General features: G+C 43.4%; 1 protein-coding gene across 1 annotated transcript in view; it reads left to right on the top strand.

The window, feature by feature from the left end:
* ERICH3 (glutamate rich 3) overlaps positions 1–13,219 on the top strand; it is a 97,878-nt gene that overhangs the window by 43,406 nt on the left and 41,253 nt on the right. Inside the window, exon 8 of the mRNA XM_072834011.1 lies at positions 11,344–11,524. Within this exon, the coding sequence (XP_072690112.1) occupies positions 11,344–11,524 (181 nt within the window). The remainder of the gene's footprint in view (positions 1–11,343; positions 11,525–13,219) is intronic.

Below are 13,219 nucleotides of genomic sequence, written 5' to 3'. Positions count from 1 at the left end.
CTCCTGAAGCCTGGTTGACTGTCGCTTTAGTCTAACCAACTCAGATTACAGTGGCGGAGCTCGCTTGCTCGCTTGCTTGCCTTTTCTTCCTTTCATTTTAGCAGTTTTTATTTAAAATCGTATAGGGGATTTCTGTACTCCTGCATCCTCCCTCTCAGCCGTTTCTCCCTTACCCCTTCCCCTTTCCTCTCCTGCTGGCGAGCTGTCCAAGGCTCGCCCGGCGTCTGTCCGGCCTCAGCGCAGCCCTGCACCTGGCGAGGCCGGGCCGGGGGGCAGTGGTGCCCTCGCCCTCCCTCGCCGGCCGCGTCCCTGGACCCCGGTGCCAGGCTCCTGACCTTGGCGGTGGCCTCACACAACCTGGACATCATCCTCTTTTCAGATGGGCGCAGACCAAATGTCGCACTTCTGTCCCAGCCCCTTGGGGAGAGGGGAAGGTCCAGGCCTCCTGCGAGCGCGGGGGGTGCACTGGAACGCCTCCAGGGGGGCTTGCTGGGCTGCAAGTCCCAAAGGGATGGAGTCTCATCTGGGGCACTGGCTGCAAAAGGGAGGAGCAAGGCTGACCTCTAGGTCACGTCGTCCCCTGGTGCTGGGCCCCCCAGACTGGAGGAGAGGCCCCTTCCTGGGGTTGGTTGCCTTCAGGGGCGACAGAGCCGTGGGATGTTTCTAGGAGCCCACTGAGCCCCCAAACAGGTCAGTTCTCCTTGAATTCCGCTGCCCAGGCGTGAGCCCTGGAGAAGGAGGGGTGCTCCAGGTGGGGAGCGACGATCCGACCTGCTGTACCTGCTCACTGGCCTCGGAGCTCGACGTGGCACCGGTCTCCCTCCACTGCCCCATAGGCGTGCCCTGGAAGGATGTGGCCTCCCCCTAGCAAAACCAGGGAGTTGCTCATCATACTCGCTTGCTCGCCGCGCTGGATTTTCTGGTGTCCAAGTATATACACTGGGATAAACTCAACCCAGTCAGGCTTTTTTTTTGTTTTGTTTTTTTAAAGGTTTGGATAGCTCCTAAGCCATGAAAACCTATTAAATCTATATGTGCGGGGGTGGGGGGCGCACCTGGGGGGCTCAGTTAGGCGTCTGCCTATGGCTCAGGTCATGATCCCAGGGTCCTGGGTTGGAGCCCCACGTCGGGCTCCCCGCTCAGCCGGGAGTCTGCTTGTCCCTCTCTCCCTGCCCCTCCCCACCGCTCACGCTCTCTCTCTCAAATAAAAAAATAAAAGTAAAAAACAATCTACATGTGCAAGTTCAATAACAATAACCCAGGAGACACCACGTCCACGTGGCTGTGCCCTAAGGCCCTAGAGCCCTGCTGGCCACCCTGAACCCTCGTTTCCTGCCCCGTCACATGTCTCGCTTCTTCCCGGAGCGACCAGCCTGCTGACTTCTGTTAACCGAGTCCTGGTTTTCTGGGAAGCTCTATCATTTATGTACCCCAAAACTTCAGAAATTCAGCTTGACCCCGGCACTGTGATGAAAGAACAGGATCTGCAGGACCAAGAAGCTGAACGGACCCTTTGGGTCAGAGTCTGAGTTTGGTTCCTCAGCAGTTTGAAGAGGCTCTTCTGAGAAGTCGGAGAGGGCAGGTCACGAGGGTTTCCTGGGGACATGGGGCACCCAGTCGGGGCCCAGCGAGGCCCAGGGTGGCCCCGGGATGCCCAGCAGGGATGTGGTCCGGGGACTGGGCTTCCAGAGCCCACGAGCTCGAGGTTCGCAGCTCGGCCAGTGCGGGCAGGCAGCCCGGCGGCCCCGGGGCCTTAGCACGGCCGTCCGCCGAGTCACAGGCTTTCAGCTCGACTTGGTCTCTGGTTTTGTTTTGCTTTGTTTCCAAACATGTGTTTTCTCTATTTGGAATCCCCTTTTTTGGAGATTGATGGAGCTCCCACCCTCATGCTCTCATAGTCTTATCATTTCTCTCCTATTTTCTATTTCTTTGTCTTTCTTGTTCTACTTGCTGGATGCTTCTTCGGGGTTATCTTCCGCACATCCTGCTGAGTTTTTTCCTCTGGTACCTTTTTTAAATTCTAAGAAGTTCCTTTTTGTTCACCGAATGTTACTTTTTAAAAAAGCTCTGTGCTCTCTAAGAGTTTTGGTTCTTTGGTATCTGTGGAGACTTCTTTGTGGGGTAATATAATATGTTAGGTTTTTGTAGAGAAAATGAGTCTCTAAATGTTGGGAGTAGAGTTCTATAAATGCCCAATAGATAAGAAACGTTAATTATGTCATTCCTGTTTCCACATGCTTAGCATTCTTGTTTATCTCCTTGCTCAGTTCCTGAGGTCTAGGGATTATTCATTTTCTGTAATCGTAGATCTGTCCGTTTTTTCTTGTAATTATGTCACATTCTGCTTTGTAAGTGTTGAGACTACCTGGTTATAAGCTCTCAGATTTCGAATTACTCCATCTTACTGGTGAAGTGATTCTTTATGATTAAGAAAATGATCTTTATCATATTTCTTTTGGCTTTAAAAAATCTCCTTTGTCTCACAGTATTTATTTGTTTATTTATTTATTTTTAAAAATATTTATTTATTTATTTATTTATTTACTTATTTATTTATTTATTTATGATAGACATGGGGGGCGGGGCAGAGACACAGGAGGAGGGAGAAGCAGGCTCCATGCTGGGAGCCCGATGCAGGACTTGATCCTGGGACTCCAGGATCATGCCCTGGGCCAAAGGCAGGCGCCAAACCATTGAGCCACCCAGGGATCCTCTATTTATTTATTTAGATTAGTATTTAATATATAGTATTTAATGACATATATTACATATGGTGTATATATATTCCTTTTACTTCCAGCCTTTGAATATCTTAAAATTTAAGCTTTAGCCTTTATTTTTATTTTAATTTTTTTATTTTTATTTTTTTAAGCTTTAGCCTTTAAATGTAGTTATGTGGCATATGGATGCTTTGCAAGTATTTTGACCTGAGACTGTCTATTTCTTTAACGAATGTTTAGTCCAGTTACATTTATTTTATTTAGTAGTGTATTTAGACTTATCTGTTTGGTATTAGACTACTTACTTCTTAGGTCTTACTTTGTATTTTCTACTTACCATGATTTTTCGTTGATAGTAGAATTTTAGGCTATTATTGCCTCTTTTTTGAAACTTCCCTTCCTTGCCTTCCACACCATTCAACTTTCATGCTTCTTTGCCATCTCCCTTTACTTCTCATCTTGCTCCCCTCTGACGCTTCCTCATCTTTATTAGCCATCACCATAGGCTTAGACCTTGACACTTGCTTTTGTATTCAGGATGTAGTCATCTTGCTGCATGACTTCAGTAGCTTTCTAGATGTCTCTTGGAGTTGTCACTAGCTCCTGGATCCTTAGGTATAGAATAGAATTAGCACAGTGGGGCAGGTCTTGCACTTTTCCTTTAGTAATTTGATTTATTTTATTTCAATCCAGGAAAGATTTATTTAAGGACAGGTGGCTATCATGAGTAAATTACACATGAAATTCACTCATTTTATGACTGCTGCCCTCAAATCATCCTCTAAATACTCTTAAAAGGAAAGAAAAAAAAAAAGAAGAGGGAAAAGGCAAAGAAATAAGGCTTGCTGGTGACCCACCGCCTGTTCCTCTATGAATGTGTAGAACACAGTCCCTGGCTTCTGTGTTCTGTGTCTCGAGAGGGTGATCCATGGTGCCAAATGACAAGGTGTAGTAGATCTGAAAGCCCAGCAAGTTGCTACTGTGCCCTGTTGCTTGGTTTCCTTTTGTTCCAGGATGGCAGAGCTTTTATACTGCTTTTATGGAATCCATGAGACTAGTTAGATTGTGCTCGGAGATGTCCCTCACACATCTCCAGATTTTTCTGTCCTCCCACAGTATTGCTGGTCACCTACTCTACATAGCAGCCTATTAAAATGTGAATGGTCCCATAAATAGCGTTTATAAATGTGAAAATATAGCCTTTCAAATAAGAACCTACTCAATCATTATGGCTTTTAATTTTAAAAAGCAAAGTATTTTTTTAAAATATATGTTTTGTGAAATCAAGGGCAGAGAGCTTTTCCAGGCATGAACCAGTCTGGGCTTTCTCTATATCCGATCAAGGCCCCCTTCTCACCTCCAAGACCTCCCGTGAGCTCTGTGCAGTCACTGGTGCCTGGTTGGGAGGTTCTATTGCCCTACGAATTTGACATGGTTAAGCCAGCTTCTCCATTCAGTTACCTTCCATCTCACGAATCACCACCTTTTCTACAATAATTTGGGCTCAAAATCCAGACTTCCTTATTCTGTCCGCATTATGGGTTAATTGCTAAGTCCTCCAGATCAGAGATGCCCAATAGAAATATAATGCAAGTCACATAGGCAATTTTAATTTTCTAATAACTTGTCTCCAAAAGGCTAAAAAAAACATGTGAAAGTAATTTTATTAACATACTTTGTTTAATCAAGTATATTCAACCTATTATCATCTCAACATGTAATCAGTATGAGTTTTAACGAGAATTGTACAATTTTTTTTTCATACTACATCTTTGAAATTCAGTAAGCATTTTGTGTTTATGGAACATCTCGTTCAGATGAGCCTTTCAAATGCCTCACAGCCAAGTGGGTGAAGTGGCTGCTGTCTCATACTGCACAGCTCAAGCACCTGGACAGTGGCTCATGTGTCTGATAATCCTTTTCCATTCTCAGTGCTAGCTTCCTGGGTTGGGGGCTGGCTACCTAACTCTTCACAGGGCTGTTGCACTCATCTACGTGTTTATGTTCTGCCTCTAAATCAACAAATAGCTCAATTTAGTTTTGATTGATTATGACCAGCACTGTGCTAGGTGCTGAGGTTACCAAGATGAGTAAAGCCAAATCCTTATTTGCAGAAGGATTGCAGTTTAGCAGGGGAGACAGAAATATCTACAATTAGCCATGACACATTGTGGTGAGTACAATCAGAGTGGTATAAATAAAGCACGAGGAGAACGCAGAGGAAGGAGATGCTAGCTTTGAGGAGATTGAAGAGGCCTTCGGAGAGAAGGGGGCATTTTGAAAAGGGCTTTGAGAGAGGAGTAGGAAGTTAGCAGACAGAATCAGGGAGCAAGGGTCAAAGGCAGGAAGGGGAAACAAGAACAAACAAAGTCCATCTCGGTGTTGACAGGTTGTACATAATAAAATTAAATGAAACTTGAAAGAATGGCTCCCAACATGCTCCTCCCCTGCTTACGACCTTCACCAGCTTCTTTCCGAATGAAAGTAGCTCTATTTTTCTGCCTAATTATTTTATTTTTTTAAAAAATTTCTTTTATTTTTAAAGATTTTATTTAGTTATTTTACAGGGATGGAGAGAGAGTGAGCATGAGAGGAGGAGGGGCAGCGGGAGAAGCAGACTCCCTACTGAGCAGGGAGCCCAACATGGGGCTCTATCCCAGGACCCTGGGATCATGACCTGAGCTGAAGGCAGCCACTTAACCAACTGAGTCTCCCAGATGCCCTTGACTGGTTGTTTTGAAGTATAGGTTTCATTATTATTATTCAGATATGTTGAGACCCATACATCAAGAGATGACTAACACCGAGAAGACAGTTTGTCACTTACAGTTCCCCAAAGGAGGGGCCATGCCATGTATATTAGTCAGGGTTCTACCCAGAATAATGTTGGACCACATATTTGGGCCTTGTGGCCCAGCTAGGTCGATAGGTAAAATGACCCATCACACGTGTCACCCGGGACCACAAGGCAGCACCAGGATTGGCCAGGAGACTTGGGGAGTAGGAGAGAAACATGGGCAAGAGTATTTGTTGTGGTGTCTGAGAGAAGGAACAGGAAACACAGGGTAAGCAGGCTCAGGATTCAACAGTATGAATAACCTTGGCAGGTTTTGGGGGAATATTGGCCCAGAGTTTAAGAGCCAGATAGCTGAGGTAGGGGGAGGGTGGATGTGAGCTCCCAGCTGGTTAGTTTGTCCACGAGAAGCACTCTCCCAGGCAAGTCATGTACCATCTCTAGGAACCGGACTCCCCAGGGTCAGTAAGGCCCCAGATGTCAAAGCATCAGAATAAAGAGACGTGCTTTGACACTGGCATTCAAGGACTTTCAGATTTTGACTCCTCTCCAGCTTTCCAGTCCCATCCAAGCCAAACCGAACCACTCCCTGGCTCTTTGGTCCACCACTGCCCCACCTCTGATCCGTGCTTTTTTCTGTTATTACTTTTGGCAGGATGTTCACTCGCTTTTAAGTCATCCATATGGGTTTTTCTCTTATTTGATGACCTTTGTTAGCTTTTACTGTGGTAAAATGCTTATATTCGATGTACAACAATGATCCTACCTTCTATGTAATGGAACTTCAGTATGTGCTGGGAGTTTTGCTCAGTGTTTTATGTGCATTTTCTCATTCAATACACAAAGGAAACTCAAGAAAGAGATAAGATAATTTCTCCGTATGAAAGATGAGGAAACTGAGTCAAATAAGATTCAATAAGCTGGCGAAGGTCACATAACTCATTAGGGACAGACTCGGTACACCCGCTTGGCAGACTGACGCTTAGAGCCTGCGTTCATAATCCTCAAAGTTTATGAAATTTATCTACAAGCCTTTTTCTCTCCAACCTTTGACTAAGATATTAATTGCCATCAGTCAGGTGTTTCCTCGATGCAGAGATGTTCTTTTTCTATGAATTGCTGGTAAATGCCTGAAATAGAAGAAGGATGTTATCGGACCCACATTTCCCAGTCCCCATAAGAGGGGATTTCTGTACTGATTTCTCTACATTGTAACAGGATCCCATCCCTTCCTCTCTTCACAAGGATTTTGTTACTTCTCTTAGGCCCCTTACTATATTCTGCTTAGTATCAATACTCATGTTTTTTTATAATTTGTTCCTTCTACTCTCAGATTATGAAGCTTGTGGAGGGCAGGCATTTGATTTTACTTATATTTAATCAAGCATTTATTAGTACTGTGTTCCTAAACAGGTATTATTTTATTAGACATACAAAAAAAACCCTAAACTTTAAATTATACTATTCAGCTTATGTAAACATAATGGAAATAAATTATACCCTTCAGACATAGATCCCTTTTCTTCCACAACAAATAAAGCCAACAAATTAGCTTTGCTAGAGAGATTGCACATTTCTTTTGTTTGTCTTAATTTTAAAACCATATATATTTTTTTAAGTTCCATTTTAGTCAATGCATTATCTTGGTATTTTTCTTACTCTTGGTTTTCCTCACCAGTAGACTCAGATTTGAGAATGAAAACGGAAAGCATCAGCATGATTTTAATATAGGATAATTCAACATATCTTATATAGGCTTGATTTATTTCAGGAACTTTCCTTTACACAGTGTTTTTGCTTAAAATTAACATTGCAGTTTGGCAATTACATTACTAGAAAGGACTTTATTTATTTTTTTTATTTTTTTTTTTATTTTTTTTTAGAAAGGACTTTAAAAACGGTTTAGAAGTCAATTCCACAGTCAAGATATCTTAGCAGCTGGCATTGCAGAATTAAACAATAGAAGGGAGAAGAAACCAAAGATGCTTCTGGGGGTCTGCAGCCGTTGGGAGTTTAAGGGCAGACCTCATAAGCTTTTCAGGCCTTCTTACCAGGAGCAGGATGCAGCTGGATTTTTTAGATATAGGCTGGATAGTGCCTCTCAGCAGACTTGCCGCATTTATTCTACTGAGGGAGATGAGGAAGGGAAGGCTCGACTCAGCATCCTCACAACCTGGAGCTCCGATACCTCCAGGAGGGTGGAGGCATTGGGGGCATGTGAGGAATACGCATGAGACACAAGTTACACAGTGGTGAGAGGAATAGGCAAGAGGAGAGTGAAAGCAGGAAGCATAGGAAAAGCAAAGGAGGGAGGAGGAGAGAACAAGGAAAAACTAGTATGAAAAATAAGAGAGAGAGAGGAACCAAACGAGTGTAGTGAGAAGTTTCTATTACCACCAGCTGCTTCCTGAAGCCTTAGGATGCGAACCCGGGAGCACTCTTCCTCTGGCTCACTTTGGAATCTTTTCCTCCAAAGGCCCGAATCAGAGTCAACTCGGGGACTGCCTGCTTTTAATCAGTCTTTGTCAGAGGTGTTTCAGAAGACACTGAGTGGGTTTCCATGTTGTGGTACCTGTCAAGTTCCTAGAAATGCAGAAAGCTTCTGGTTGAGGGCAGGGTTGACTTACTGTAGCTTTTGTCTCAGCAAAGGACAGGATGTGGAATCCCTAAGTGTTCCACGTCTGCGTCCCGTCAGATCGATGTTTATTAGGCCCTTGCTAGGTGTCAGCACTGGCCAGACACCGGGGGCACAAAGATCAGTAAGATATTGTCCTTATCTACTGAGAGTGGAACACAAGGGCATAGTGTCAAGGCCACGTGACTCACAGAGTCCTCGGGGCCTGGAGATGACAAACACGTGGGTAGTGTTCGGGCCTCTACAACTAGGGCAGCTGCTGGACCTTTAAATGTGTCAATAGATATTGCAAACAGTTGAGACACAGGAGGAGTTGAAAATAGAAGACATTTTTTTGGTACGTGAGGAATGTCTGAACTTGTCCCATGGATACTGGGAATCATTGGAGACTCTGAGCAGGAGCGTCACATGATCTATTCAGTGATAATAATAGTTCACTGATATGCAGGACGCAAGACATTTTGAGAGATACCAGTCTGGAAGTGGGGAGACCAGCTAGTAGGGTGACTATACATCCCAGCTTGCCTGGAAGAGTTGAAATTTGTGGGTTTTTTTTCTAGTATAATTATTAATAATACCTCTTTCACCATGTCTCCCAGTTTGGATGATAAATTCTGTGGCCACCCGACTTAAGTAGAGACTTATTGCAGGGACCTAGGTAAGACTCCACGATGCCCGGAGTTCATCAGGGCTTGGCCTAAGTGGCCGAAGGGGACTTGCCGCCCAACACTAATCAGCGAGAGCAGGCCCTTTGGCACCTTCAGGGTCTCCTAAATCCCCGCCCTGACTCAGGCCTGAGCGCAGGTAAAAGATCCCAACGAAAATCTAGTGTATTAATTGAATGCTACTTGTTGGCACTATGTGAGAGCTGACTGGTCAACCCCTCAACGAGCTTGCCATTTAGTTGTCGGCTCAGATGGAACTTGCCTGAGGTAGCAGAAAAGAAATGAGAAGGAAAGTGGTCAGTGGTGCAGAAAGTGAGAAAGCTAAGCCTTAGTCTTGCAGGGGCATGCGGCCCTGCTCCGGGTCCTGAAATGGAACTGGGTTTCCATGGAAGGGTTTGGTACTCGCTGTTGGCCGGCAGAGAGGGCCGAGAAGGCTTGCTGAAGTCTCATCAGTCTGGGTCCTTCTAACCTTGGAGGATGGTGAGTAGAGAGGCGGTTCAGTCAACTGAAAGAAATAATTGTTCAGCTCCTAGCACACGTATTTAATCACGAGCTGTCACTCGGGCCTCCTGTTAGAATCCAGAAAAGGTTACCTGGTGGCAATAATTGGGGAATATTTTTAAGAAAAATGAAGTAACTAGACCCAGGAGAAAAAGAGATGTTGCTGTCAGGAACACACTTTAGCAGAGAAAAAAAAAAAAAAAAAAAGGTGAGTAAATGAAAAGATGAAGAGCTGTCATTTCCTTTCTTTTACTTTTAAGCATTTCCACTTTTCTACTTTCTCATCTTGTACGGATGAGGCAGGCCGTTCCTCCACCCCGATCGCACGATTCCCTTGCGTTTACGCAGGGCTTACCTCCCACAAGCTCCCGGGGCTACCTCGGAATCCAGGCCACTTTCCATGGAAAGTACTGCTCAGCCAAAGGGAGATGCGCTTTTTAATCCATCATATCATTAAATGTTCTAGAGGGAGCGTGGAGCCGGATTGCCGCAGGCTGGTGGCTGTGGCTGTGGCTGGGCTGCACGGATGCCCGTCACAGTGCCCTGGCCGCCCGGCACCTGCAAGCGAGATGTGACCTTGCAACTTGGAGCCGGGCCTGTGACTCAGGGAGAGGTCTCTAATCTGCAAAGAATTACCCAGGTTGCTGGTTTACCTTCATGGCTACTGAAATATTTTTTGTTGATTGCCTCTCTGTTTGGGAGGTCTCCTGGCCCGAGGCGGGACAATTTACTTAAATTTTAAATCTTGGACTTCCTTCCCCGTTTACACTTTTCAGACTGTCATTTGCGGGATTTCATTTAATCAGATTTACTGCCTCTGGTTTTTGCTACAGAGAAATGGAATTCAATGAGGAGAAAAAAAAAAAAAAAGTCCTCTGAAGTGGAAGGGGATGGGTTTGGAGATGGGAATATTTTAGTAGTTCCTTCAGAAATTTTTGTTGCAGTTTAAAAAAAAAATGCATGTTTCCAAGGCATCCGTAATTCAATGAAATCCAACTCAAATAATTGCTTTGAATTCACCGAAAGTTGGTCTCTTCACATTTTTCATTTAGCTGAAAATTGATTTTTAGAAAAGTGAAGTAGATTAAAAGTCTTGCCTGGCCCCTGTATAATTCTCGCGCTGACAGTATTCTTATTAGGCCCTCTGAAGTCTCTCAGCCAGCCCCCCGCTATTTCTCTGCCTCCTCTTCTTCCTTTTCCTACTTCTCTCCTCAATTTCCTCTCAGAGGTTAGACAAACACTTTGCTCGTTCACTATTGGGAAACGACTTCAGACTATAAACAAGGAGGCGAGGCCTAGGACACTTCTGTCCATCTCTGGCGTATCAGTGTATTGTTTATTGTATAAATAAGTTTGTGAACACCAGAGTACAGGGTGTCGTTGTTGTTGGGTTTACCGTTTGATAGGAAAATAATAATTATTGTTGGTTTTTCACTGAATGACTGCTGCCTGTAAAACTGAAGATCTTAGGCATCTAACCTCCATCTCTAATCCTCAGAGTGACCCTAGAAGGAATCCAACGTGGGCCATTCCCCTTTCACGCAGAGTTAAGATTAGGGAAGGATACACCGTCAGTGCTCAAGCGTGAGGATAAAGCACTCGATTACAAAAACAGTTGCTAAATCACAAAATCAGTTCAAATCAGAACAAAATTATGTCACCAGCATTTAATTCATTCGATTTGAATTTTTATTTGAGAACCAGCTACAAGAACGGAGAGCAGTTTTCTTAGTGCCACTGATAGTTTTGTTGTATGTAAAACACACACCCGAGTAAAATAAAAAGTGAAAACCTTTGTCCAGACCCCTGGCAGTGACAATAAAAACACAAAGGCAAAATGCAACATCATTATTAGAGATTTATTTGGTAACGAGCTTGACTTTCTGTACACTGCAAAGACTGACGTTTTATCAAGGTTTTGTTGCTAGGTACCTAAAAGGAGCCTTTTCCACTCCCCCATGACAGTATCATTACCCTCCAATTAGAAGGTAATTAATTAATAAGCTGGCTTCTTTTTGTTTATTGTAGGAATCAAGAAAGATTCATAAAACACCACCGCATAGTAATGCAGCTATTACAATGATCTATCTGGGGAAAAATGTGCACCTGTCTCATGATCACCCCGACTTCCGGGATGAAATAAAAGTTTATCAACAGCACTGTGGAGGGGAAAACCTTTGTGTCTACAAAGGCAAACTACTTGAAAAAGGTACACATAAAATGTGATTTTTTTTTAAGTTGCTTGCAGTTGATGCTATAGATAAGCTGTCGTTGATATCATATCAAAATGACTTCAATCACTCTATGAAATTATGCATATCCAGGGACTTATAAACCAGCTGCCTCAAAGTAAATCTAGATTTACTGCTCCATGATTGAAACCGAAGCAGCAATTACTCTTGCAGATTGTGGAAGAAAGAATTTGGAGTGATTTAACCCGGTAACAGATTAATTTGGGGATAGAGATATATGATCATTAAAATGTTGCAGGAATAAACTGTCCCCCAAATTACAAGTTAACTATTTGGCCTGCCATAGTGAATTATATCATACATTATTCTAAGGGAAAAATACCAGATTGGCAATTTGTTCTTTAGAAAAATGTTGAGATAAAATCACAAATCCAATAAACTTCAGGGTGAATCACACCTAAATAACTTGGCGTAGAATTTGGCTAGATGGATTTTAGTGCATTTCTGCTTTCATTTGATCATAAATCCAGTTTTCTTAGCATGAGATAATTTTTATATCCAATATAGGGTTTCACATATTGTACCGAAGTGGTTTTCATCAATATTTCGTTGTGCGGAATAGCAATTGAAAGGACAAGTTGTTATGGGATTATATCTGTTATTTCCTTGTTTAAGAAACTCTGTTTAGAAAGTAATTGCATTTTCACTAAGTAAAAGAAATACTTACATTTGGGCAAGCTTGATAGAAGTTTAGGGAGTCTTAGGAGTTGGGGGCAAGAATCGGATTGCTACTTTTGGCTTTTCAGTTTCCCTCATCACTCATAAACAGTGACTTAATTTTAAAAGAAACTAGACAGGTTTAGGGATTAAACATTTAAACCTTTCCAACTTAAGAGTAAACACTTGAATGTTCGTTTTAACTTTTACTTTATAAAGATTTATAAAACTTATTTATAAAAAATAATGCTCAATAGTGCCAGAAACTGGTTTTCCCCATTCTACGTACCTGGCCAAAATGTAATTTATTGTCATAGCATTTGAGAGTTCATTCCTTCCTTTTCATAGACGAGGAAAATGAGGCAAGTCCGGAGGTAGGGTGGCTTCCTAAGGTCACACGTGCAGCTCGGGGCCGGGGCGAGAGCAGATCCTGGACCTCTGAGCAGGTGCAGGACCTTCGCTCAGGTAGCGTTTCTTAGTGGCAAATGGTTTCCTACATTTTTCAAACCATGAGAGGTCTGAGACCCCTAATGATAGTGGCGTAGATACATTTAATTTTTGAAAGTGTAACTTTCAACTATTGATTTAGAAGAACTGCTGAACTTACTGTAGTCGACAATCCTTTTCCTGGGTCTTGGGTCACACTTCATTCAAGACAGTGCAGTTGTTCCATGTGCCTGCTGGCAAACGTGGTGCATACAAAGGAACCAAGAACAAGGCTTAGCCGGCTGAAAGGTTTTTGGGGAGACACACATACCCTGTGCTAACAATGCAAAACCCAAGAGTAAGGGAGAGTGTTACTTGGCTACCACGCGTTGCCTTGCATACGGATTGATCCTGGGACTGACTTTTGTTATGTCACTGGACGGGCTTGACCAACATGATGGAATGGGGGCTTAAAGAATTGCATCCTATACACGCGATAATTTTGCCTCAGCTTGCCTTTTGATTGCCAGGAAAGTAATTGTTCACAATTAAAAAGTTGGGTGACTCAG

The sequence above is a fragment of the Canis lupus genome, chromosome 8, assembly GCF_048164855.1.
Source record: "Canis lupus baileyi chromosome 8, mCanLup2.hap1, whole genome shotgun sequence".
In the NCBI taxonomy this organism is placed as follows: domain Eukaryota; kingdom Metazoa; phylum Chordata; class Mammalia; order Carnivora; family Canidae; genus Canis; species Canis lupus.
Note: the sequence above shows the minus strand (reverse complement) of the source record. Positions and strands in the feature narration are given on the sequence as shown.